Consider the following 27,954-nt stretch of genomic DNA (forward strand, 5'->3'; position numbering starts at 1 on the left):
TGTAAATAACTACTGAACTAATATTGATATTATAATGAATCCAACTGTTAATGGTACGTTTTCATGATCTAGGAATATAAATATGTAGATAAAATAAATAGGTAGGACTAATGTTTATGGTGTAAATCACAATATGGGGGGAACTGGCGCTTGGCGGAGGTCTGTGCCCTCCGAGTGCTTTTGTAGTTATTAAAAGGTCCCATATTATATTATTCAGGGTTTGCCTTGGAATTGTTTTGAAGCTGTGGTGGTGGGCTACATAGGAGGCGGACTGCCGCCGCTGTGTCGTGTCACTGTGGCAGCATTTTTTTTTGTTAGATTTAAATTTACTGTCGGTAATAATGTCAACATTAGTTGAACAAGAAATGCATTCATTAACTTTACATTTCTAATTCTCCATCTACTTCCATCTATGACTTTATTCCCATTATATTTTGACTTTATTCTCGTAACATTATAACATTTTCCCGCAACCTAATTTTCCAGAAATTACACCTTCATTTATTGTTTTGTTTATTTGTCATATTACGACTCTTTTTTTCTTTCATATTGAAACTTTATGCAACTAAAATGGCATTACTTTTGTTCTTAATATTATTATTATATTATTGCTCATAAAATTGCGACTTTTTTCTTATTAGAATACTAATTTTCATCTCTCAATATTTTGACTTTATCCTCGTAAAATTACTGCTGATTTTTCCATTTTTGCTGGGGGGTTTTTTGTTGTTGTTTTTCGGTTTTCTTACTAAATTATTATTTTTAGAATGTGCCAGAGGCCAGAAATTTTGGGAGTTTTTCTTCAAAACCTCAAAAGCGAGCGTTTGGGTGCCTCTTCTCTCAAAAGGGAACAACCATGTGAGGCAGATGACATATTTCTCCCATTTCGGTGCTCCTAAACAGGCTCCAGGGACACACATCACTGTCAGAACATCATTAAAAATAAATTTTGCCTAATAGAAGACGTTGAATGTCACGAAAAAGCCTCCAAAAGCCAAAGAAAGAGCAAAACATATCCACAGTTAACCCTTTTATAGGACATGAAGCCAGGTGGAAGCTTTACTACACTGCAGCTACATGAACATAGACATCTTTAACTACATCATTACCGAGTGAGATGTTTATCTTACCCGTACTTTATCCGTTAAGCTACACCAGCGATGCCATTAATCAAACAGCATTTGAAGGAAGGAACGCCTCAACAGTAAATTGTTGTTTGTTGCAAATTGCCTCCCCAGAGTTCTTTCTCAACCTGTGTGACCAACACACACACACACGCACACACATATATACACGCCTCAAGGGGCACTTACATAAGCAGTACACAGATGAGGAGGGGTGCAGGGGGAAGAAGGGGAAGAGGGGGAAGGTAAAGTTGAACAAGAAAGCAGGAATATTTCATTGAAGATGTTCCACATTGTGTTGCTGTGTTGCTGCATTGTGCTGTTAGGGTTGCAACGTTGTGTATGTTTTTAATGATTGAACACGGCTGTGTTCATAAGTGCTGTGTGGCTCCCTCAATTATCTTTGCCGCAAAAGCCGAGAGCCATGAGTCACATGTGAGATTTGCATACTTCCTGTGTTGCTTTGCATATTTAACCTTCAGCCTGTTCCTGCATCCACCTTGCTGTGTACTCACAACATTACCTGCACGTTCACAAGCTAATCTAGGGGCGCCCAAAGTGCATTTGCGGCCCGTGGCTGTTTTTTTTTTTTTTTTTTATTGGCCCGCAGCACATTCTAAAAATGTAATTTAAGATGAAAACAAAAACAGCAAAAATGGAAAAATGTGCAGTAAGTTTACAAGAATAAAGTCAAAATATTAAGAGGTAAAAAAGGTGCAATCTAATGAGAAAAATACGGAAATTTAAAAGATTAAGATCATATTACGTGGAAAAATAAAATTTTTGTGGCATAAAGTAGAAATTATACAAAAAGATTGCATTTTCTGAAAAATCAAGCTGTGGAAAGTGTTGTGTTTTACGACAATAAAATCCAAATATTATGGGAATAAAGTCATAATACTACAAGAAGAATATTTACAAGACGAAAGTTAAAATAGTTGCAAAATGACAAACATCATCAGCAGAAATAAAAAAAAAAACATAAAACATAAAACAAAAACAGCTCCAACTTTATGAGAATGTCCAAAATATTAAGAGAAAAAAGTCGTATTATGAAAAGAAAAAAAGTCGCAATTTTACAAGAATACACTTGTAATATGATGAAGGGAAAACATGTCATTTTACTAGCATAGACTTGAAATAGTAAAGACAAAATATGTTTGTTTTTTTAAAATGTACTGTTATGAAGAAACAACTTGTAATATTATGGAATAACGTCTAGATACAAAAAGATAATATGAAAAGAACATTTATGAAGATTATTTAAGAAGAAAGTTAAAATATTTGGAAAATTAAAGAAAATGGAAAAATGTCAAGACGAAATAGTAATAATTAGTTGATATTAAGAGGCTTGTCAGAAAGTTCTAATGCAGTTTTTTCTTTAAAAAAAAAATCATTTTTCACTATGTGGCCCTAACTGGAAAAACCTTTGGACCACCCTGATCTAATCTACGGTAATAATCGGTTAGCGGGTTTTTCAGTTTACGTTGAAAATCTACACCAAAATGTTGTCTTGGTTTGCGTATTTTCCAATTAGCGTACAATGTGGAACACGTCTTGTCATGTTATTAATACACTGCGTGAGTCCAACTGTGTTCTTCATGTACTGTATTTTTAGCACAAAACGTCCTTGTTAGTATCCTATTGGCTTGTCAATACGTGGAAACAGGAAGCGGAAGTCAGCTCAAGTCAACAATGTGACTACAAAACACGTTTTTATAGTTTGACAATGATAGTTTTACATGCAGAAAACTATTGTAAATGCATATAAATGATGAATGAAAGGGTTAAATGAACATTGGAGCTTAATTTTACCTTCATTGAAGACGTGATTGTTGCTAAAGATACAATGCAGCAGCGAGATCAACATGGACACCACCTTCCTGTTTTGCTATGAGTTATTTCTTGAATTCAATAGTGTTACTCACCTTCTTTATCAAAATGCTGCCACTTGGAACTTCTTTGGCTCCATTGTGGCTTATTTTGCAGCCGTGACCAAAAGAAAAGCAAAGACTTGAGGAGAGAAACTATTAGAAATACAGTCGGTTCCAGACCCAACTGTGATAAATGAATTTCCGTGAAGTAGGATTCCTCTAAATATTTTCATAGCTAGAACATAGAAACCTGTTTACCACCTTCTAAATACATTTTATAACATTATTAGAACCCTCTAGACATGAAATAACACCCCTATATTCACCTTTACACTCCTATAACCCAATATACAGTAGTTGACATTATAGAGAAAATAAGATAACTGAGACACAATATAGACTGAAATACACACACGCACACATCAGTGTTGCCAGGTCTGCTTATTATAAGCAACTTTGTGTTTGTTTTTTTGTAAACCACTCATGACCACCATGCGGCCCTATATTGCAATCTACTTATTCAATTTCTACTATGTTACCTTGCATTGCTCCTCACAAGGCAACACTGTTCTGCACTCTGTGTGTATGCTAGCGGCCCTGCCTCCACCCACAGAGACAAAGAGACTGTATGACTGACAAAAGGGCTCATGCTGTTCATGCCATTGTTCTATGAAACAAACGCGCTAAGGTGCTGAAACCAATGCACAGAGTGAACTCTCTTTCTGCCTGTTTGGAGGCGAGAGACGGAAAGCAGACACGCATGCACATGGCAATATATTGAGGCCGGCAAAATGATCATTTTCAATTATTGTGGGATTAATTAATTTATTTATTTATCATCATCCCAGTTCCCCTACTGCCCACAAGACAGTTTTTTTCTGAACGAGAAATGGTGTGAGAGATCTTGTGGCACCCCTAGTGCAGGGTTATTCAAACAGAATGAACCGTTTTTTCAACGGACGCATTGCTTCAGTTGTCAAGCATCGTCATGGAACGAGTCAGTGACCATTTGAAAGAGAAGTTTTGTACGTGTCTAATGGCTGCCACAGGGGTGCTGTAGTCGTGTCGTTAAAGGACAAATCTGTCTCCATATGCTCCAAAACTGGCTCTTCACTTCACTGCAAGCATGACTTGATTTTTTTAACAAGATAGAGCGCTGCCCCATTGGCACCTGATGGTTGGAGCTTTTTTTTTTTTAATGAAAAAGTGCCCCAGCGATGGATTGGTGGGAAGGGGCACAAGCCTGTTGCTCTTTGTGCTTGGACTGTGAGATCCCCAGACCTCACCCTGTATGATTTGTTTTCTTGTGGGGATACGTAAAAGATAGCGTTTATGTTCCACCGCTACCCACTAACCTTGATGACCTTAAACACTGAATAACAACAACGATCAACTCAGGGATATGCTGATACGCGTCTGGGAGGAATTCTCTTCTCGCATTGATGTTGCGCCCATGCTGCTTGATTGTAAGTAGAATATTTGTGAATTGGCTGGATTCCTTAATAAAATATTGCGTAATGAAATTGGTTCATTCTTTTTTACTAATCCTGTCTGATGATATAGAGTATGATGATTCTACGATAGATGCGCGTGACCAGGCCTTTGTCTTTGAATGCCTAATCCTGTCTGATGATATAGAGTATGATGATTCTACGATAGATGCGCATGACCAGGCCTTTGTCTTTGAATGCCTGAGCACAGTATGTCTTCTGAACGCCTTCTATTTGTATTCTCTTTTAGCCCAGGGGTGACCAAACTTTTTCCAGCGAGGACCACATAGTGTAAAATGAAATGATGCAAGGGCCATTTTGAGATTTTTTTTTTAGAAAAAAAACTGCAAAAACTGCATCTCAGCTTTGTGATAAAGGTGAAAAACCCTATTATTAGTATCAACTTTACTCTTTGCTCTTTTTACCCCATTTTTTATGTTGTTTTTTAAAATTTTTCTAAATATTTATATTTTCTTCTTAAATAAGCTTTCTTTTCTGAATATTTTAAATTTACTTATTTATTTAATTTATTTATTATTAATATTTTAACTTCCATCCATTTTCTATGCCGCTTGTCCTCACTAGGGTGCGGGGGTATGCTGGAGCCTATCCCAGCTGACTTTGGGCGAGAGGCAGGGTGCCAATCTGTGCCAATTGCAGGGCACATATAGACAAACACCCATTCACACTCACATTCATACCTACGGACAATTTAGAGTCACCAATTAACCTAACATGCATGTTTTTGGAAACCAACTCCACACAGAAATGCCCATTGGAGATTCGAACCCAGATCTTCACGGTCTCCTGACTGTGTGGCCAAAATGCTAACCACTAGGCCACCGTGCAGCATATTTTAACTTGATTTCCATAACATTTTCTACATTATTCCCATAATATTATAACTTTATCTCCAACCCCATTTTCTAAAAATTCCAACTTTGTTTTGTTTTGTTTGTTTCTTATAATATTACAACTTTAAAAAGTATTTGTTCTTTGATATTTCAACTTTATGCTACTAAAATGACATTTTTCCTCATAATATTACAACATTATTGTCATAAAATCACTTTCTCGTTAGATTACAACTTTATTCTGTTAAAATTTTGACTTTATTCTTGTAAAATTACTGCTGCTTTTATCCATTTTTGGCCCCTGGGCCGCACTTTGGACATCCCTGATTTAGCCAATCTTATGCTTGAAAATGATTCATTTAGGCCAAAAACAAGTAAAATGTGCTCAAATTTGCATATTTTTGACAAATAACAGGCTGTAGTCAATCGTGAAACAGTGAGGAATCGCAATATCATTTTTTAAATTAATGTATTTGGAAAAAAACGTGATTGAGTGAAGCTGAGAAAGTTGAAGTACAACGTGGCAAGGGATGACAGTGAAGTTAAACTTTCCCGTTTTGAACTGATTTTACCGTTTTTGTCGCAAAATAGCCTCAAAAGCCAAATAAAAGCAAAACAAGCACAGAGTCCTTTGATGTTAGCAGAATGAGCTCTGCTGAGGTATGCTAACAGTTTGTGTGCAACGTTTAAGGCGATGTTTTTTTGTATTTTGATGAAATTCCAAATTCGTACTTTGGATTTTGAACACTGTCTGTAAATTTGTGGCTGTTTTGGAATTGTATCACCTTGTGAGGGACCATTGGATTGTTTAATAACATCTCTGTGACAGTGTCAGTCAAAACTCAGCATCATCTTCCTTTTTATACCGCGCTCGCATTGGACATCATTAGCTCTTGCAGGTTTACCTCACGTTGCGGCCTGTGAGTTTAAAGCAGCGCCCTCATTTGACTGCATTAACATCAAGTGTCTTTTGACCAGTAGGGATGCTGACTACTTTGCATATGACCTTAACGAGTACTGTCCTGCATTTCCAAACGAAAGCTACATTTGGCCATGGAATGCCGCAATGTTGCACCTGGCAGGTATAAGGTCAAAAACCGAGCTGAATGCAAAAGAACCTATCTAATCGGAGTGTAACGCCACATGTATTCCTAATCAGACTTTTTTGGTGTACCGTTCCACACAGAACACATTAAGTGAGGGAGAGGAAGTGTGCGATACAGTCATGCATCCGAAAACAAATGCAGTGTACACTGTGTGGTACACTTAGCCTTCGTAAAATAATAACACGTAAAATAATACAATTACCATTTCACGTATTTCACCGGGAGGGCTAAGAATAATACTTATCTTACTTATTATATAATACTTATTATAATAATTATCATTCACACTGCTCAAAATGGTCTCAGACCCGACCGTGATATGCAAATTTCCGCAAAGTAGGATTCCTTATTTAGAAATGGAATATTTAGGTAGTTAGAGCATAGAAAACCTGTTTACGACCTTCTAAATATGTTTTTTTTTACATTATTAGAGCACTCTAGACATAAAATAACACCCCTGTAGTCACCTTTACACTCCTATTACCCAATATAGATAGATAGATAGATACTTTATTCATCTCCAATTCACAGTAGACGTAAGAAAAAAATAAACCATTTAAGACATAACTAAGACATGTTAGTGTGTGTTGCTGTAAATGTGTTCCACTGCTAGGGGAGATGAGTGGCTGTGGTGGGGTGGGCGGACAGGAAGTGCCGTTGGGGGTTCCGAGTTGAGTTTTAGCTTGCAGTAGCCCGTGTTTTAATTGGGGAAGTAGGAATTATTGTGCCTGTTGTGATACACAGTTATTGAAGAAATTGAATATTTTGGTAGTTAGAGCAAAGAAAACCTGTTGACAACTTTATAAATAAAGTTTTTCAAGATTCAAGATTCAAGAGTTTCATTGTCATGCACAGTAAAACGGGCAGTTCTGCTATGCAATGAAATTCTTGTTCTGTTCATTCTCCCAAAAAGAAAGAGAACATAAGAAAATTAATAAGAACATAAGAAACATTAATACCAATAAATTAAGCAACAACAGAAGAGACATTAATACCAATGAATGAATGAATGAATAAATAACTAAATAAATGGAGTTATGAGTGTGTGCGTGTGTTGCGTGTGGCGTGTGCGAGTGCTTCGTTGAGAAGCCTGATGGCCTGTGGGTAAAAGCTGTTTGCCAGCCTTGTGGTCCTGGACTTCAAACTCCTGTAGCGTCTGCCTGACGGTAGGAGTGTGACTAATGAGTGTTGTGAAATGTGTGCTGTCCTTGATGAGGTTGTGTGTTCTTCGTAGGATGCGAGATTTATAAATGTCTTGCAGTGAGGGGAGGGCTGCCCCAACAATGTGCAAACAATGTTTTTAACATTATTAGAGCCGTCCAGACATGAAATAACACCCCTATAGTCACCTTTACTCTCCTATTACCCAATATAGCAGACATAAGAGAAAATAAGACATTTAAGACATAAATAAGACATCATATAGACTCATACATGTTAGCATTGGGAGTCACATTATCAGAGTACTTCCTGCGTTGGCTTTTTGCCATCAATGTAACATAATGCAACACTACTGACACCAAGAGACCACTTTAAAATACCACACCACAGGTGTCAACCTCAAGGCTCGGGGGCCAGATTCGGCCCGCCATATTTTATGTGAAAATAATGCACATCAAGACTTAAAAATATATATATTTTATTTCTTTATATGTATTCATTGTTATTCTTTTATTTTTTTCTTGTTTTAAATATTCATATTATATTATATAAAAAATAATTTTTCAATCTAAAATAATTTTTTTCAAAATCCCAAAACTAGTTGATCTTTCTTGCTAAATGTACGTGCTCTGTCAATTTTTACAGAAAATGTTCTGCATGGAATTGGAATTTCTTAATTTAAGTGGTCAAAGCCCTTTTAAAATGAATTATACAATACTTACTATTACAACCAACTGATGTGGCCCACGATGATACAAACTTAACACCCCTGTACTACATCATAACACGTCTTTGAATGAGTCTCCTGAATGCCTTACATTTGTATTTTACTTCATTTAGACATTTTATGCTTGAAAATGCTTAATATAGGCACAAAAATATGTAGATTTTTGCTTAAATATGCATATTTATGACTTATAAGTCGTATTTAAATCACAAAACAGCATGATTCATTACTTAATCCATTTTGGAAAAACTCAACAGTGAAGCCGAGAAATTTGAAGTGCGAATTGGTGAGGGATCACTGGATTTAGGCCCGTCACGATAAATGGATTAACCGCACGATAAATAAAAACAAACTTGATAATTTTTAATAAATTTTTTATTTTCGATATATTGGCATGTGCATGTGTGTTTGTTTTCCTTCTCTCTCTCTACCAAACAGGTTGGACGACAAGCGAGTTCACTCTGTGAATCTTTCTCAAAAGCCGAATGAACGAATGGAGTGAACCCTCCTGTCAGTCATTCAGTCTCTTCGTCCCAGTGGGGAGAGGCGGGGCTGCTCGTGTGCCACACAATCGCACACATTCTTCGCGGCTGTTGTGTATAAAACACCATTTCAGCCCGTTCGCACATCGTCACTTTGTGACATGAAAAAGTTTGGGACAAAGACAGTGAAATAAATAATGCAAAACGGTTTCAGTGATGACCAAAGCGGAACACCTCATTGTGCACCAAACGGATTTTGCTGCATCCAAAACATGTACTTTGACCAAACTCCCACAAAATGTTCCACCTCATTCAACGTAATCAGCGTATTCCACACACATTGGTAAAAGTCAATCAAGGAAGTGTATATGCAAATGAGCTGGCGTCTGCATTGACACACAGCGAGTATTTACGGGTTGTTTCTTCGTTTCTTTGGTCAATATTCAGACATTAACGAAAGTGACACTGATTCAAAATCAGAAATATTGTGTTTGTTATTTTTATTTCAGTGCAATTTTTGCTAAATTTCATTTTCATTGTTTTTTTTCAGTATTTTTTGTGTGTTTAATTTATTATGTTGTTTAATTAATTTTAATCAAAAAATGTAATTCAATTATTTACTACATTCCTATTACAGGGTTACGTGCTCTTGAGAAATTAAAGTTTACTGCGTTTGACACGGCGTACTTGCATTATTATTATATTATATTATCATCACATTAATGAAAATGGCTTCATAACAATGTTGACAATAATATCGTTTATCTGCAATAATTTGTCGGACAATTATCGTCGAGCAGAATTAGTTATGGTGACTCAGTATGACTTTTTTAGCACTAATAAGACGTTGCTATTATGCTGCCCTCAATGGAAAAAAGGTTTTCCTAACTGCACCAAAAATGAAAAGAGCCGTGACCTGAAAACCGAGGTACGTACCGAAGTGTGAATATGGCGTACCGTTACCCCCCCCAACTGTTTAAGGTGGTATATTTGTCGTTATCAGCTCCTTTTAGCCTCAACATCCTCCAGCTTCCTCCCTGTTTCACCACATTAATCTCTCATTACCACCGCCACCCTCCCCCGCCCTTTTCACTCCATCCTTTCTTTCCCCTAACGCCAGCCATTACCCATGCAAGCGTACCTCTGCAAATAAAAAAATAAAAAATGCCTTTATATATTCGGGGCTGCATGAAGAAGGGGGAAGGCGGCCATTTAAAAAGGGTCCAGTGCTCCAAAGCAGAGGAGATAATAGCCTTTAAATAAGGCCAACATGCCGATATAATGGTGTGCACAAAGAGTGTTTTCTCACTCAAGGACGCACACACAAAGCAGGCATGTGTTTTGCGTGCCAGCCGCCGCAGTGGTCGCCTATGCCGCACGAGTGCATATAAGAAGAGGGAGTGAGTCAGAGCGTCCGCCATGCTGCATACAAATGAGTCCATGCAGATTAAGATGTTTCCATGAAAGTGAGAGGCAGGGGGTCAAATTAACCCCTCCGTACGGGCCTTTGTGAGCGTGTCGAGAGGTTAGCGAGGGACGAGGATGAGCTGCACGAACGACAGGGAAAAAGACGCTGGTATTGATTGGTTTGGTTGTTTTTTTTATTTGCTTGTCACCTACGCGTTACTGGATAACAGCCAGTTTGCCTCAATTTGTCGCTACCTGTAATCACCATTATTGTCATAACTGTGTAGTTTTGTAAGTAAAAATAGTTTTCATTATTTTATATATAATTTATATATACAATTTTACCAACGTAAATGTAAAGAAATGCTAATACCTAGCACGAGAATGACTTCGCTAATAAAGCTCGCTAACAAAAATCATATTTCTAATGAATTCATTTTGCCAAGTAAATACTGACCCAAATGTAAACAAATGCTAATACCTAGCATGAGAATGACCTCGCAAATAAAAATTGTATTTCTAGTTAATTAATTTTACCAAACAAATGCTAACATAAATGTAAAGAAATGCTAATACCTAGCACGAGAATGACTTCGTTAATAAAGCTTGCTAACAAAAACCATGTTTCTATTCAATTCACTTTACTGAGTAAATGCTGACGTAAATGTAAACAAATGCTAATGCCTAGCATGAGAATGACCTCGTTAATAAAGCTCGCTAACAACAATCGTATTTCTATTAAATTATTTTTACCAAATAAATGCTAACATAAATGTAAAGAAATGCTAATACCTAGCACAAAATTACTTCGCTAATAAAGCTCGCTAACAAAAACCATGTTTCTATTCAGTTCACTTTACAAAGTAAATGCTGACGTAAATGTAAACAAATGCTAATACCTAGACCTCGTTAATAAAGCTCGCTAACAACAATCGTATTTCTATTCAATTAATTTTACCAAATAAACGGCAACATAGATGTAAAAAAAAGCTAATACCTAGCACGAGAATGACTTTGCTAATAAAGCTCGCTAACAAAAATCGTATTTCTAATCGATTCATTTTACCAAGTAAATGCCGACATAAATGTAAACAAATACTAATACCTAGCATGTGAATGACCTCGCTAACAAACCATTTCTAAAGGCACTAAAAATGTGTGGGTTTTTTTCTATTTCACCACTAACAATGTTGAGTATCAATTTCTTAAATAGCGACAAAGCATCGGCTCTGCTGCATGCGGTTCCTCCTTGGCCTCCTTCACAGGGTTTCAATGGACAAAAGACAACACACAGCTGTGTAGCGCTCCCAGTCACAAAGACGACAGGATGAAACTGTGCATTTGTGTCTTTTACATGTTGGATTTTACCCATTGTCCAAGACAAGTCGGTTTGTTGGCAGAGGCCAAGCTTCCCTCCCCCCGCAGAGGTGAGCGCCACCTAATACGCTCCCCACGCTGGGAAACACTTAACACCCGCCTCCTGCTCCACCATCGTTTGTTAATGGTAACTATGCAGAGGTGTCTCAATTAATTTTATTGCTTTACTGCTTTTATTACATCGCACTACCAAGCGTGGAAATGACAGCGGGCCAGATACTGTATCCCTTTATGTCCCCCCTCAGTACAGCACTGCAAATAGAACAGCGGCCTCTACTCTAATGGACGCTACATGTCCCAATTAGTCCTCCATTTGAAATGAACGCCTCACCTCGAACAGATCGCTCAATTAAAAAGATGTGATTCAACAAAGACATTCTCCAGTCAAGCCTATTTGATCTGTGCTGCTAACCAAAACAACAGCACCTACCAAGTGTCCCACACTAAGAGTGTGGGTTATTAAAACTCCTTTCTTTTAAACTTGAGTTTTATTTGGGTTATATTTATATCAATACCAGTAATTACAGGAACAATACTGGCACCTAGTGACCAGTGTAGAATACTACACATCATCACTCCGTCTTTGAATGACTCTTCTGAATGCCTTACTTCATTTAGGCATTTTTATGCTTGAAATTGCTCCAATTAGGCAAAAACTACCTAACATTTGCCTAAATGTGCATATATTTCACTAATAATAGGCCATATTCAACCACAAAACAGCAGGATTTATCATTCAATATCTTTTTGAAAAACTCAAAGCACGAAGTGGCGAGGGATTCCTGTCATTTCTTATTGATCAGGGGTGCCCAAAGTGCGGCCAGGGAGACTTTTTTTTAAGCCATTTGCGGCCTGCCGCTGTTTATGTATTTGTCCGCGGCACATTGTAAAAATAGAATCAAATAAGAAAACTAAAAAAACTAATCAACAACAGCAAAAATGGAAAAATCAGCAGTAATTTTATGAGCACAAAGTCAAAATATTTAGAGAAAAAGGTTGTAATCTAACAAAAAAACTCATAATTTGACAAGAATAATGTAACACGAGGCAAAATAATCCTTTTAGAAGTATTCAAATCAAAATATGTTTTTTGTTACGTGGTAATACTATGGGAAACAAGCAAAACAAAATAATGTTGTAATTTGGGGAAAATTAAGCAAAAGCAAAAATATTATGGGAATAAAGTCAGAATGAAGAAAATAACATTTCTAACAAGAAAGCCGATATTGATTTATTTATTTATTTTAATCAGCAGAAATGGAAAAAAATGGAGAGAGCAAAGTAAAAAAAAAAAATGCAATTTTACGAGAATAAATTATATATATTATGGGGGGAAATAATGTCATTTTAGTAGCATTTAGAGTGGAAACTTTAAAGAAAAAAAATGTATAAGTTGTAATATTATTAAAAAAAATAATAATAATAATAAATGAAAGTCAAAATATTATTAAAGATTATTTAAGAAAAACAAAAATGGGGAAAAAAAAGACTGAAGCTGATACTAAGAGGCTTTTTCACCTAAATCACAAAGCTGAGATGCTGTTTTTTCTTGACATATACACCGTATATACATTTTTGACTGATATATTTGACGCAAAGGGCTATGAGGGTCAAATATTTTAGCGACAGAAGCAAATAAAACTGGAATGATTTACGGAGAAACGTGACGTATCCACCCTGGGAGGTAGTGAACTTTCCATGAAATATGCCATAGTAGCTAACACAAGACCGCAATATGAATTAGTTGCAATTAAAAAAATAAAAAAAATAAAAAAAACATACGGAGGACATCAGCCGTCTCCAATTTGGCGCTGAAAGGCGTAATCTCTCCGAAAAGAGCAGCGTTATTACTCATCTTCCTTCTCCAATTAAAAAGCTTTTGCCAAGAAAGGGCATAAAAGACACTGTCAAATGTAAAAATGAGTGGTGGCGCTAAACGAGAGATGCGCTTCGATCTCAGATTCCGCCACCCCCGCCTGGCCCTGAGCTATCACAGCCATTGATTGGCTCATGTAATTCTGCTCTGATTTGCCTCGTCCAATCAATGGGCTGCAGACTCACTTCCTGTGAGTGTGCGGCCATTAAAGCAGAGGTGAAAAAGCACACAATTCCTTGTCTTCTTGAAGTACACCGAGTGACTAGCAATTTCCTGTCTGGCTGCCTTATTTCGCCGCATGTTTCAAGGATGCTGTAACCTTGCAAGCACAAGAAAAAGTCAAGGCAGCATTACTGGAATTTAACTTGACCACTGACATTTGTGAGTAGCTACTTTTGAGCCACTGGCCACTTTTAAAAGGAAAAGTGCGCTTTTTTAACATTTTTAATTTGCCCATCATCCACAATCCTTATGTGAGACATGAACACATATGTTTCTCTTTTCTGTGCCTTCTAAAGATATAAAGATATAAATGCAAGATATAAAGCTTAAGAGTAATGGGAACACTTATTCCGCCTATAAAGCCTTCTGAAAAGAAGTCCAAAAAGCGCCAACAACGCTCCATTTACATATGTGACGTGCACATTAACCATGCTACAGCGACATTGTTATTATTATCAACATTCTTACGCCGATCAAACTACATTACTGCCGTACTGACACCTTGCCACACAACACAGAGCTACTAGCCTGCTAGCGACTAGCTTCACCACACATTCGCTCCCAATGCTACATACAATAGGGAACGCTACATATTGCAGCTACTGGTTTTGTGTGGAAAAGTTAATGCTAGGTGTAGCGTTACTTTCTATGTTGCTATGTGAAATCAACGCGCCCAGGAAGGAAGTTCCGCTAATGCTTAAAAGAACCAAAATACGTCAAAATACTATGTATTACATGCTATCATGAATGTTGTACCTGTTAATACATGGTCACAGCATGTACAGTGTTCCCTCGTTTACCGCGGGGGATAGGTTCCCAAAATATCCCGCAATAAGTGAAATCCGTAATGTAGCTAACTTAATTTCTTTTTTACAATGAGTATATATGTTTTAAGGGTGTAAAACCCCTCACCGTACACTTTATACACTTTTGTCAGACAGGCAACAGCATTTTGTCACATTTCTCTTTTGTTTAAACACTCAAAAAAGTTCAAACCTTCGTTTGAATTTTAATGATCAACACAAAAAATTATTAAGTCACTTCCGCATATTTCACTCCTGTGACCGTGCCTTTTCGTCCTGGCACCGTTCCGGCGTCCTGTAGCGTTTTTGCATCCTTGTTAAAAGATATTGCTGCAGTAGTCCTGCAGTTGCAGTCCTCCTCCTTCGAACTCAAGGTGTACAAGCTAGCAAGCTAGCAAGCTAGCAATAACACAGGAAACAGGCAGGACGGCACGAAGGAGATGGATTGACAATTGGTCTACAGCCAATCAGGACGCAGAAAACAGTGGGCGGTGCAGACAGACCAGAGAGGGAAGCTAGAGACACTCAACTTCCCACAATGTGATTCTTCTTAAAGGGCCATGTCCAGACATGTCCGCGGTGTACCGTGGTCAAGTTACTTTCACTTTGGACATTGGATATTCGGGGCCGTAGCTCGTCTGTTACGGAGCGTAAATGGAAGCTACTGGGGTTAACTTAGTGTAGCAGTGCAGCTGTGTGTGTGCGCGTGTGTGTGTGTGCGTGTGTGTGTGTGTGTGTGTGTGCACGCACGCGGCTAAGGCTGGATGAGTATATTGTCACCGTGTTGTGTTTTACTGCTTTAAATTAAGGACCATTTTACATTTCGAGTGAAAAACGACGAGAGCCACATGTATTCTCGCACCCAGCTCGTATCAACGTCAATAGCCATTCTCAACACACACACACAACACATTTCCGGGCTTCAAAATAAGAGCGCTCTATGTCACATTTTGTAAACATTTTCTCAACAAAATAAGGGTGTCATAAAAATATCTCATATTAATGAAGCGTTTGGAATGACATGTGTGACTCCATCTTCCTTAATCACAAGCACGGCCATTACAGTTGGTTGAAGACTTTGTAGCAATATGTGCCGAGGCTGACGTCCCATTAGAAAAGTTAGCTAAGCTACATCCATTTCTCAATGACTGGACAAAACAGGCCAACGATGTTTGCATCAATAAATGGAAGCATTTCATTCATGGACATTTTATTTACTAACCCAAATAGCACACACTCTATGCTGGGAAAATAAGTGGAAAAGGTAAAAAAAAAAAAAAAAAATGAAAACTGAAAAAACGTAATTTGGGAAAAAATAAAACGGAGACAGTTTATTTAAAAAAAAAAAAAGTCATATATTTTAAATCACACTACAAATTGATCTATAACCATGTCAAATGATTAGTCCTACCCTAAAAGTATTTGGCACACCCATTTTTTCCCAATTTTATTTTTTATTGGATGGACTTTTATTGGATGCGGGAGCTGACTCACAGAGGTTTGTTCCAAAAGCCAAACAATATTGTTGGTAATGCTGTGTCATAAAAAAGTTAATTCAGCAATACTTTGGTTGCATTATTTTTAATGCTTTTGAAGAGCCATTGTAAAAAAAAAGCTTATTATTATTATTATAAATAAATAAATAAATAAAGGATTGGTGCCGGTGTGGATCGGATCGGATCGGCAAGACAAAAAAAAAAAAAAAATCGGATCGGAAGCCAAAAAATGTGGATCGGGACATCCCTAATATATACTGTACATAAGGTCACATATAAGGATTGTGGATGATGGGCAAAATTCCAGTTCAGTTTTCCTTTTAAAGCATCTATTTTAAATAGTTCTACCCTTAAAGAGTGCTGTTATTCACATTCAGACCAAACCTACCCATGCTCTTTCTCACGGTTCTCTTTTTAGGGTTGCTATATGCGTACATTTATTGAATTTATTGAACCCTTTTCATAACCCGCTTACCCGCGTCTCTGTATTCAAACGGCCGGGTTATTTTGGACTTGGTCAAAGTGCATCCGTTTATGACAGCAGCTCACTGCCATTTGCGTTGTTGTGGCCATCAGTTTGAGGGAGAATGTACTGCGTATGAAAAGTGTTTAATACCAGTCATCCATGGGGACAAGAAGTGACATCGGGGTTTCAGAGTCGAGTTTGCCGTGCGATACGGCCGCAACAGAAGTGTTTTTATTAGGGATTATTGTGCCCCGTTGTGAGATAATTCAAAGCTGCAGTAAAAGCCTGTTGTTCCGCAATCAAGTCTGGTGCTTGTGTATCTTACTGAACATTACAGTGACATTACTCACACCTAGAATACTAGAGAATGATAGAATACTATCATTCCCTTTAGCCTTATATTTGTATTTTACTTCATTTAGCCATTTTTGTACTTGAAAATGCTTACTTTAGGCAAAAAAATATGCTAAATTTGCTTAAAATGTGTTTTGTTTTGGGTTTTTTTACTAATAGGCCGCATTCAGAATCAGAATGAGCTTTATTGGCCAAGTATACTCGTATACTGACTTCTCTCACTGTACATATACACAAACACTGGAAAAATAAATAAATATTGAAAAAGTAAGATTAAGATATGCAAAAGAGATAATAATATAAAGACAGTGAAATTCAAATAAGTGGGTGTGTGATTAATAAACCGGGAAATGATCTGCATTTGTAAAAAAAATATATATTTACATTATAAAAAAAACAAAAAACATTTGACCACAAAACAGTGATGATTTATTAATTCAAATAGCTGCGGATTTTGAAGCGTCACGTGACGAGGAACTGCTGTATAGTACAACTGTCAGGTTAACTGTAAGACGTATACGATATAGCGTATATGAAACCCGCAGAATGTGAAAATAGTGCTATCTCATATCTCAAAATGCTTCTGTCCCAAAAACAGACACAGACGTAAATAAACTGACCTTCGATTGGCAGGCCGTACCGTACGTGACGGCACTTCATTCTCTGCTTAGTTTACACATTGATTTTTCTAACAGCAAACCACACCACAGACAGTGCAAGACATTCATTCAGCTGCAGTGTTTTATGGACCTTTGCTGGAACCCCAACCCCAATGTACACACACACACACACACACACACACACACACACACACACACACACAGCCAGAACCAAGGAGGCTGTTTCACTGGGAATCGTCACTAAAAAACACCATCTACTTCAATTAGGGAGTGTCTGTGCATGTGTGTGTGGTTATCTTTGCACACGTCATATGTGGTGGCACAGTCTCATCATTACACACACACACACACACACACACGCACACGCCACACAACTCAACATGAGTTAACGAACAGGGACGTCCCCCTTTCATGACACTAGAACAAAGTCCTATCCATGTTTCAGTTATAGCGTAGCTTAGCAAGCTTTACAACATTTAACACACCCTGACAGCATCGTACTGTACAGCTCAGCTAGCTAACACCAGATAAAAAAAAATGGTGCTTTTCTCGATTAAGGCAAAACCAAAAGTGTATTATCATCTACAGAAATTCATGGGTGTCCAAAGGTTTTGCCAGCGAGGGCCACAGATTGAAAAATAAAAGGATGCTACTTTGCCACTTGGATATTTTGTAAAGCAACACATTATTATTATTATTATCAACTTCAGTCTTCAGTCAACTTCCTTCTTTAATAATCTTTTGACTTTGACTTTATCCCCATAATATAACATTTGCCCCAACGCTCTGCTTCACTCTGCTCTGTTTCCCGTGTTAGCACGTATGGATCCCAGGAAATGTTTGTTCGGGTTTGCCTAAAGAGGCAAGCATCAGGTGGTTGGAGTTGCTGATTCCCGGCCAGCGAGTGAAAAATATGCTCATCTGTCAACGGCATTTCCCAGCCGGACTATCCGCCAAACTGTTGCTGAAGTCCGACGCCTTCCCAACATTACTTGGCCGTGTCGAAGAGTCAGAAGAGCAAGCTGTAAGTAACAATTTATCAGCGTCCTAACTGTTTATTTTGTTTAAGTAATCGGACAAAAGGGGTTCGGAAGCTGTCCGGAAGTCCTCAGGAGAGCTTGGGAGTGTGATGAATCACAGTGGAGTGCGCTCGGCGGGAGGCGTACCTGGGGGAGGGCCGAGGGGGGAGTAAATTACACAGACTGTTTGGGCGGGAGGCAGGAAACCCAAGGAAACACTGCAGGAAGAGGTGCAGATTCTGGAAGATCTAGAAAGCTTTCTGTGCAGGTTACCATGTGGAGCTGCTCTATAGGAGGCCAGAATTCAATACAAAGGCCCCAAAACTAGAATAATAGGTCCCCTTTAAACAAAAATTTATATTTCAACTCTATCCTACGAAAATGTTTTTTTTTCCTAGTAATATTACGAATTTTTTCTACCCGTGTTACAAAACCTGTTTTTCTTAATATTTTGTCTTTATTCTAATAAAATTACAACCGTTTTTCTCCATTGATGCTATTTTTCCCCCCCAACTATTTCAACTTTTTCTTGTAAATTTTATTCTCGTAATTATGACTTTATTACCATAATATTTTGACTTTATTTTCGTAACATTATAAATTTTTTCACAACCTAATTTAAAAAAAATTACAACTTTGTTGTTTTGTTTGTCATAATATTACAACTTAAAAAAAACTTTTAAGATTTCAAATATTTTCTCTCATAATATTACAACGTTATTCTGGTAAAATTACGACTTTTTCTTTTTAGACTTTTTATGTTAACATTTTGACTTTATTCTTGTAAAATTACTGCAGACTTTTCCACTTTTGCTGCCGTTTTTTTGTTGTTGTTGTTGTCATGTTGAATTATATTTTTTAAATGTGCTGCCAATAAAAAAAAATTCAAAAAACAGCCTCGGGCTGCAAATGGCCCCTCGGCTTAACTTTGGACACCCCTGATCTAATTAAAACAACCTTATTATGGACATCAGCTTGCATCAGTAAACAGTAACAGGACAGAGCGTGAGAGCAACTTACAGGCGTTGGTGACGGCGAAGCTGTTTGCCGTCTCAATGTTGTCCACGTGAGGCACCAGGTTGAAGGGCGCTTCCGAGGCATTGGGGCTGGTGTTGTGCAGGAAGATGGCCAAGCGGAACGCGGTGTACTCCTGATCCGTGTTTCTGATGAAGAGTCCGCCTGCAGAGGCAGGTGGAGGGGACAAATACATGTCGGATGAAGGGTGCAAGAAAGTAAGGAAGGCTCCATTTCCAGACTGACCAGCTGCAGTTTTACTACGAATACAAATCCACCTGCCCAAAAGTTTATTTTTAATATTTACCTATTTTCCAAGGGCCCTTGGAACACTTTTTCACACCACTGTATGTTCATTCTGCCAGAATTCAGTGCCAAACCGCCTGACATGCTCTGAAAGTGTAGCGCTGGTCAAAAGCAGAAATGTGACCCGCCATTACGAGACAAAACACAGATCATTCGAGGAGAAGTTGCACAGCAACGCGCAAATGAGTGTTGAAAGGACTGCATGGACATTGAGGCAAAACAAAACATCCTTCACTGACGGGAAATTTGTGAAGGACCACTTTTGAGACCTTACTCAAATGTAAAAAAAAAAATAATCAACTGTGCAACAAAATCAAGCAAATCCCAATGTCAGCTACATCAACAACCTGGAAATCACTCTAACAGAGGATGCACTGTTGCAGCTTTTCTTTTCAAGAGACACTTATTAAATTATTATTTTATGAGAAACCAGAGCAGTTTTATCCAACTTAAAAAATACACTAAGTCCCCTACTAAAGAACATCCAACGTGCGAACATTCGGAGATACGAACACAAGCCGACTGGTCTATTTCTTCATGTGTTTTGCCCTATAAGTCCATATTTATACTGGTACATACTTGACCAGCAGAGGGCACTGTGACACTGCTAATGGGACCAAAAGATACAGGAAGACGAGGAAGAGGAGAGAGGAAGGCCAAGAGTTTTATGATACAACCCGGACAGAGCGTGTGATTAAAGATTATGAAGAGTTAATAGGCCTGCTTAATTCTACACCACCCACAGAACACTACCTCTTTTAGAAGAGTCTAACCACGACCACCATTTGTCCTTTTTTTCAATAACTCCTCCTCCTCCACCACAACCAACGACGTATGCTCGACCACTCCTCTTCAAAGGTAAATAACATTTATCATTACGTATTATTATATCACTTTTATTATTGTTTTTTTCATTAATTATCCTGGTTTAATATTACTACTGCATCCAAACTCATATTTACATACGTACTGTATATGTATACACGTACATGTAGTACCTATATCATTGGTAATTTACCTTGTTTGATGCAATTTAAGGCAAAATCAGGTTTGGACCTTCAATGTGGAAAAACTGCATTAGGAGACCTTACTCAAGGATAATTGAAGACCCCTGCTCTAGACCATATGGGAAAGACAACTATCCCATCTTGGCTCAAGATTAGAAAACAGGAACAGAAGCCAAGAGGCCATGGGGGACTTAAGCCTATTCTGTCTATGGATACTAATGGCCAGAACCCAGGTCATCAGTAAGCCCATTCGGGCTCGCCCCATCACCCAAATAATGTAAAGCTTTCAGTCTAACTACAGTAGAGAAGTGCTCGTTCATGCAGTGCTTCCTCCGCTCAGCAGGGGGCAACAAGGAAGCGCACGCATCACTATGAAGCAGCAGTAGACGAAGATGGCTCGCATTTAGACAAATATGGCGATATCGACTCTAAAAGAAAAAGAAAAGGTACACAAATGCAGCGGGGAAGCCGATGTGTTTACTTTGTTACGAAGTACAAGTTACAAAGACTTTGGTAGGAATATAACCTGCAGGGCCATTTTCAAAACAAACATCCCAACTTTGGTGCAGCTCTAATTTCTAGCCTATACCGGACTTGTCATACTGTATGCCTATATGATCTACCAAGAAATCTTGATGATGGACCATAAAGGACTCAACCTTCATCCTCAAACTTGGACCGTAACAGCTAGATAGTCAGAAGCGTGTTTATTTCGTCACAGACCATGGACCGAAAAGGACCAGTGACTATTCCGTCTTAACTTAGGAATACAAACCCCGAGACCAAAAGGGAATAGTGACTGTTACCTCTTACATCATCTTGAACTAGGGACAACAACTACATTGAATCAGACCTGTGACTATTCTATTCTAAACCAGGGGCCCTGACTGAGACCAGAACTTACCCTAACCACTAGACCAAACTGGACTTTTGCCTTCCACACGAGAAACATCCTTGGTCGAAAAAATAAAATCATGTGGACATAGCGTCAGATCGTCAGATCAGTAAATAGTCACATCCACACGGCCTTCGGATCACATCTACATGTGGCGCTGTAAACAGACACACAGAACCACGTCACTCACAAACTACTGAAGAAAAACGAATACATGCGCATAAGTCCGTTGTCGTCGTTAGCTTGTCTACACAGCAACAACAAGCCAGCATTATCAGATTTTTCCCACTCTGGAAGTCATTGTAAAAAAATGATACAGTTTCAGGGCACCCAGAATGCCGTTGCCATGTGGAGGAAAAGCCGAAACGATAAAATACTTTGTCTTTGCGATCTGAAAACGTTCCCATGTGGACAGCCCCTTAAATCAAGAACCTGAACCCCCCAGGCCAAAAGGGATGGCTAATCCATCTGAAACCAGTGACCACCACTACGAGACCAAAAGAGACCAATGACTATTCCACCCTAAACCAGGACCCGTAGCTGCTAGACCATATCGGACATCTGGCTAGTTCGCCTTAAAACCGGGAATCCAAACTGCTAGAACAAAAGCATCTTAAACAAAAGGACCCATCCTAAATCAGGAACTCTAACTGCAGCGAGACCCTAGCGTACTTCATCTTAAACCAGGGATCCTAACGACTGGACGGCAAGGGAATAGTGGCTATTACATCCCAACAGCTAGACCATGTGGGTATTCCAAGGGAAACCTTCTGATGTTGTGGAGTAAGAGGTAAACAGATATGAGCACCATGTTAATTACTGATACAATCAAGGACGTACGTAAGTACATTTCACAGTTTGGGCTCATTCGTTCACCATCTTCTACCCATGCAATGACGTCTCTGGGTGACACAGTCCGTCCGGGGTTTACCAGAGTATCCCGTGGGACGCGTGAACATCTGTGCCACATGTCACAGCAATCCATCCAATCCTGCGCTGGCCATTCACCGGGAATGATAAATGTCAAGCTGCTGGAGGAACCCGAGGGGAAATACGAAGGGATCAACAAAGTCACAAGCTGATGCATCAACTGGGAAAGATGAATGTCCCCATCCATCCAGCCACAAATTCCACTTAAAGTTTGTGTAAGGGGAAAATCCAGGCATCCAAATAGTAATTTAGCTTTACTCGGCAAATGTTACATTACAAGGTCGTTCATGTACAAAGCTCCTCATTAAAGATGTTCATTTGTTTATTCGATGTGCAAATGTCAAAGGTATTTTCAGGTTCGGAGGCAGTTGGTTTCACATTTCAAAACGTATCCTAGGGCCATATTTCATATGAGAGGGAACGTGCAAATGTCATTTAGAGTGAAATGTCAGTATGCTTTTGTTTTTTTTAACGGTTGACCTCCTTAAACCTACATTTGCTAGCAAATGCATGCTAATTCCTTATTAGAGAACCAATAAATGTCACTGCTGAAGTTTCAGTAAAGCTGCATGAATACCATGTGAGACAAAAAAAAAACAAACAAACAAAAAAAAAAGAACAGTTAATTCTCGAGCGTTTTCGCTTCAAGTCATGTTTTTAGATGGCGGAACACTTCAAGTAAACACGCATTGGATAATAACTCAGCGGTCGGTCGGCTCCAAAAGATGAAAGAAAGTGCTGCAGCAGCAGCTCTGTGGCAGTGCGCAATACAGATGTGTCAGGTTATGCATAATAATAAAGTGGAAGCGCTTCAAGGAGGAATGACATTCAGCTCAGTAACGTTTACTTCATGGGCAAAACTGTGTGCGTCCCACATCTCAAGTCGGAGGTTGTTTTCACAAGAATTTTTTAAAGATTTTGGACAAATTCACCGCAAACATACAAACAATGGTGTGAAAAAGTGTTTATTCCCCTTCCTGATTTCTTAATTTTTTGCATATTTCTCACACAAGTGACACTTTTCACACCCCTGTATTTCTGGGGTTGACTACCAAACTACCATCAACTTTATTTTTTTATGTTGAATCAGAGGATACTTGAGACTTTTGTGGATGTGATGGATTGATTAGCCTGACATTGTCATAGACACTTCACAAACCTTGGCTCCGTCAGTTTACCCCAGGGCAGCTGTGACTACAGATGTAGATAACCACCATCAGTGTGTGACTGAGTAGTGCATGTATAATGGGGTCACTTCACTGTGAAGTGCTTTGGGTCCCTTGTAAAATGGCGCCATATAAAATCAATCCATTATTATTATTATTATGGTTATTGGACTGCACTTGGCACCAGTAACAACCTTCATTCAGGCCGAGGATGGTCCCGTGTCTTGACGGGCAGCCAACCGGATTCTCCGGCTCAGGGCCGGTGACATTATTTGGGGTCTACCACTCATATTACTTGGTTATTGTCTCTTAAACGACTACCCAACTGCAGATCTACTGGCGGGGGTCGAAACAGGGGACAGTTAGCATTAGCAGCAATGCTACTATGTCACATGACTTTCATAGCTCACAGGCAATATATATATTATATTATATGATATGATATGATATGATATGATATGATGCAGTATAAACAGACCAAATCTGTCCCCAAGACCGTGCGATAGCTGTGCATGCGTGTATAGTTATTTTACAAAGTGATGTCACCAACTAGTGGCCTGGCATGCGCATTACAGCATTTGCAGTCGTTTTATGTGGATAAACGCAAAGAAAACCTCCCCTTTTGACTCGTTTTTTGTTGAGTCAACATACCCTTAGAATGCTTAGCGATGAAATAACTGCATCATCCACATGGCTTTAGTTTTACTTCAACTGAAAAGAACCACCACCTCGCTTTAGTAGCCTCTCGGTCCAGCAGTGTGTGCTTCCATAACACAACCTGACCTCTGATCTCCCTGGAGGTACTGTAGAGCATCACATAATGTAAAGAGACAACAAGAATCCCGAGAACAGCTTGTGGCGGGAGTGCAGGAGATGGAAAAAAAACAGCCCCCAAAAGTCAGTTTCAGTCAATCGAATCAAGAACATGACTTCCTTTAGAGTCATTATTTAGAGTACATCTGTGAGGGTTACACTTCGCTTCTCTTCTCCGTTATCTTGTAGATTTAAGTGAGGCAAAAGGTAAGTTATTAGACGATATTGGTTAATTGCAGCCCACGCACACACACGTTAAATGCACATGCAGGCTGCATGGAGAAAACGCTCACTTTGCTGCAGTGCGCTTCGCCTGCAAGGGTGTGTGTTAAAGCGTGCACACAAGCCCATCAAGGTTTGTGTCTAAACCTCATTCGCACATGTGCACGGAAGAACACTGAAATTTTGTGTGCGGGAATGAAAAAACACGCACATTCGCCACTCCTGACATCGGACGTCCACGCACACACACGCACACTCACACTCACACTCACACTCACGCACGGTCCAATCTTGCAATTGAAACAGTATTTCTTTGCACTTACCGATCTGAACGCTGCTCGGGAAAGCACCCAGCGACAGTCCCCACAAGCCCCAAAATATCAACAAAAACCAGCGGCGAGAAGAAATCCTCATCTTGTGGCGGTTATAAAGTGATGGGAGACATGGAGCAGCTCTAATTAAACAGCAGCAACATCTAAATCAGGAGGAAATTTGGAGGGGGGAAAAAAGAAACAAGAGAGAAACCGCTGGAAAGCATTTAAATATCCATGTCTGATTATTTCCCCCCCGTTTTTGGAGCATTGTGGGCCACCACCAACCCCCCCTTTTCCTTGCAGCGGCTCTCGTTTGGACCGACAAACTGCGTCCAGTCCAGTCCAGTCCGGCGCTGGAGCTTTGCGCACAGCGCCACCAAAATGAGGAAGAGGAGGAGGGAGTAAAGGGGAGGAGGATGGAGAACTGGGGGAGGGAGATGGGGTGAGCACCAGCCAGAGGCAGCCAGTGAGTCTGGAAGAGGACCAGGCAGGAGGGACGACCCCTAAAGTAAATAAATAAATAAATAAACCAAAAGGACAAATTATTATTCATAAAGAAGAAGCAGCATAGTATTTTCTGTATTTTGCTGTGCTACATTGGAGTCAACATTACATAAAGCAGTGGTGGGAAACTTGTGGCACATGGACCATATATGACCCATCAGCGGGGGCGTATTTCGTCATTTGGGGGCCCAGGGCAAACACAGCCATTGGGGCCCTCCTCATCCTTGTACTGCACTGACAAAAATTAGTTTCATTTATTTTAATTTCCATACAAAAGGCGAATTTGTAAGTGACAAAGGCTATGTTCACACCCAAAAAAAAGAGACTTGTAAATGTGAACGCAAAGCGTCCGGAAAGTGACGCGCACACGCAAAAGCACAACATCACTTGCGCTAGTGATGTGCCGTGCATCTGATTTCATTTCAGATCCGATACTGGGTAAAATTCAGGCTGGTATCGGCGATACTATGTGCAACTATATGTAATGCACATGTGTCAATGGAGGGCTGAAACACTGCAGGTTTTTTCTCCAACCAGTTACTCCAGCAGGGTCATTGATTGGCTCCATCCATCCATCCATTTTCTATACCGCTTCTTCCTCATTAGGGTCGCGGGGGCATGCTGGAGCCTAACCCAGCTGACTTCGGGCGACAGGCGGGGTACACCCTGGACTGGTTGCCAGACAATCGCAGACCCCTGATCTAATGTGTCTGGTAAATTTAAAAAAGTAGTGTCCAATATTTCAAATTATAGCATAAAGAATCAAGACATCATTGCAATTTGATTTATTTTACACCTTGAAGTAAAAAAAAAAACAAAAAAAAGACAAAATCATGTATCTGAAGGATCAAAATTTGGATTTCAGAATTGACTTGTAGAGCATGAAAAGCTGGCATCGGAAGTATTCATATTTTAGTATCCACCCGCACATTACAAGTGTGCTCTCCTGAACGTGTTTGTGGCAATTTCAAGGATTTTGTGCAACGCGAGTCAATATTTTCTCAACCAAATGATTCCGTGTGGGAGATTAAGAAGAAAGAAGGCAAGAATTTTGACTACTGCAGTTCGTAGACAACTTGCTGCCACCTCTGTTCCAAAGAGCGTATGGGTGAATGTCGGAGGCAGGAGTGGTGAGACACTGACAAGAGCTGCCTCTCTAACACCTTTTTAAAAATAATTTTTGGAAGAGAAGAAGGACTTTTCTATGCCCGCTTTGACACCCAAACTCCTGATGAGCAGAGAGGGTGGCTGAACCTGGGGAGCACACAGGACTCACCTCTCATGGTGACATCTGATGTGCGCAGGGTTCTAAACAAAACAAACCCACGAAAAGCAGCAGGCCCAGACAACATCTCAGGACGTTCACTTCGGGTTTGCTCATCAGAGCTAGCTGATGTGCTTGCTGACATATTTAACCTGTCGCTTGCACAAGCATCTGTACCGACCTGCTTTAAGTCCACAACCATAGTGCCCGTACCCAAGAAGAGCAACGTGACCTGCTTGAATGACTATCGCCCTATAGCACTCACTCCTATTGTTATGAAGTGCTTTGAAAGAATAGTCATGACCCACATCAAAAAGAGCATCCCGGCGGCAACTGTGGACCCTCTACAGTTTGCATATCGCCAGAACCGGTCCACGGATGATGCAGTCAACACTGCCATCCACACAGCCCTTTCTCACCTACAGGCCAGGACACATACGTCAGAATGCTATTTATAGACTATAGCTCTGCTTTTAATACAGTCTGCCCCCACAAACTCACAAATAAGCTCCTCACACTTGGCCTGTCTCCCTCCCTCTGTAACTGGGTGTTTAACTTTCTCACAGGCAGGCCCCAGTCAGTCAGAGTCCACAACCACACATCCAGCTCAAGAATTGTGAGCACTGGGACCCCACAGGGGTGTGTGCTGAGTCCACTCCTCTACACGCTCTTCACCTACGATTGCGTGGCCTCCCAGAACAACACCAGCATCATTACATTTGCGGATGACACTACAGTCATCGGACTGATCACTGGTGGTGTTGAAACATCATACAGAAGAGAGGTGGCGGACCTCATAGCTTGGTGTCGTGCTAACAATCTCCTTCTCAATACAGATAAGACTAAAGAGATGATCATTGACCCAAGAACAAGGGAAAAGGAGCCGCATAAACCCCTGTTTATTGATGAGACTGAGGTGGAGAGGGTGAAAACCTTCAAGTTCCTTGGCACACACATCAGCGAGGACCTCACCTGGTCTCACAACACCCAACAAATTATGAAGAAGTCCCAAAGGAGACTGTACTTCCTGAGAAGACTGAGGAAATTTGGCATGTCCACCA

General features: G+C 39.5%; 1 protein-coding gene across 6 annotated transcripts in view; it reads right to left on the reverse strand.

Annotated features, from left to right (window-relative positions):
- The window catches only part of gria4b (glutamate receptor, ionotropic, AMPA 4b), a 154,012-nt gene extending 128,517 nt beyond the window's left edge, over positions 1–25,495 (reverse strand). For 5 of the 6 annotated variants that reach the window (XM_054754630.1, XM_054754626.1, XM_054754625.1 and 2 more), the window contains exons 1-2: positions 25,135–25,494; positions 19,479–19,637 (exon numbers count right to left, since the gene is read on the reverse strand). In XM_054754630.1, coding sequence (XP_054610605.1) covers positions 19,479–19,637; positions 25,135–25,225 — 250 coding nt within the window. In that variant the 5' untranslated portion in view covers positions 25,226–25,494. Of the gene's footprint in view, positions 1–19,478; positions 19,638–25,134 lie in introns of all 6 variants that reach the window. The other variant, XR_008566350.1, reaches the window with a different exon arrangement.
- Positions 25,496–27,954: the final 2,459 nt, after the last annotated feature.

This window comes from Dunckerocampus dactyliophorus, chromosome 16, assembly GCF_027744805.1.
Source record: "Dunckerocampus dactyliophorus isolate RoL2022-P2 chromosome 16, RoL_Ddac_1.1, whole genome shotgun sequence".
Taxonomy (NCBI): domain Eukaryota; kingdom Metazoa; phylum Chordata; class Actinopteri; order Syngnathiformes; family Syngnathidae; genus Dunckerocampus; species Dunckerocampus dactyliophorus.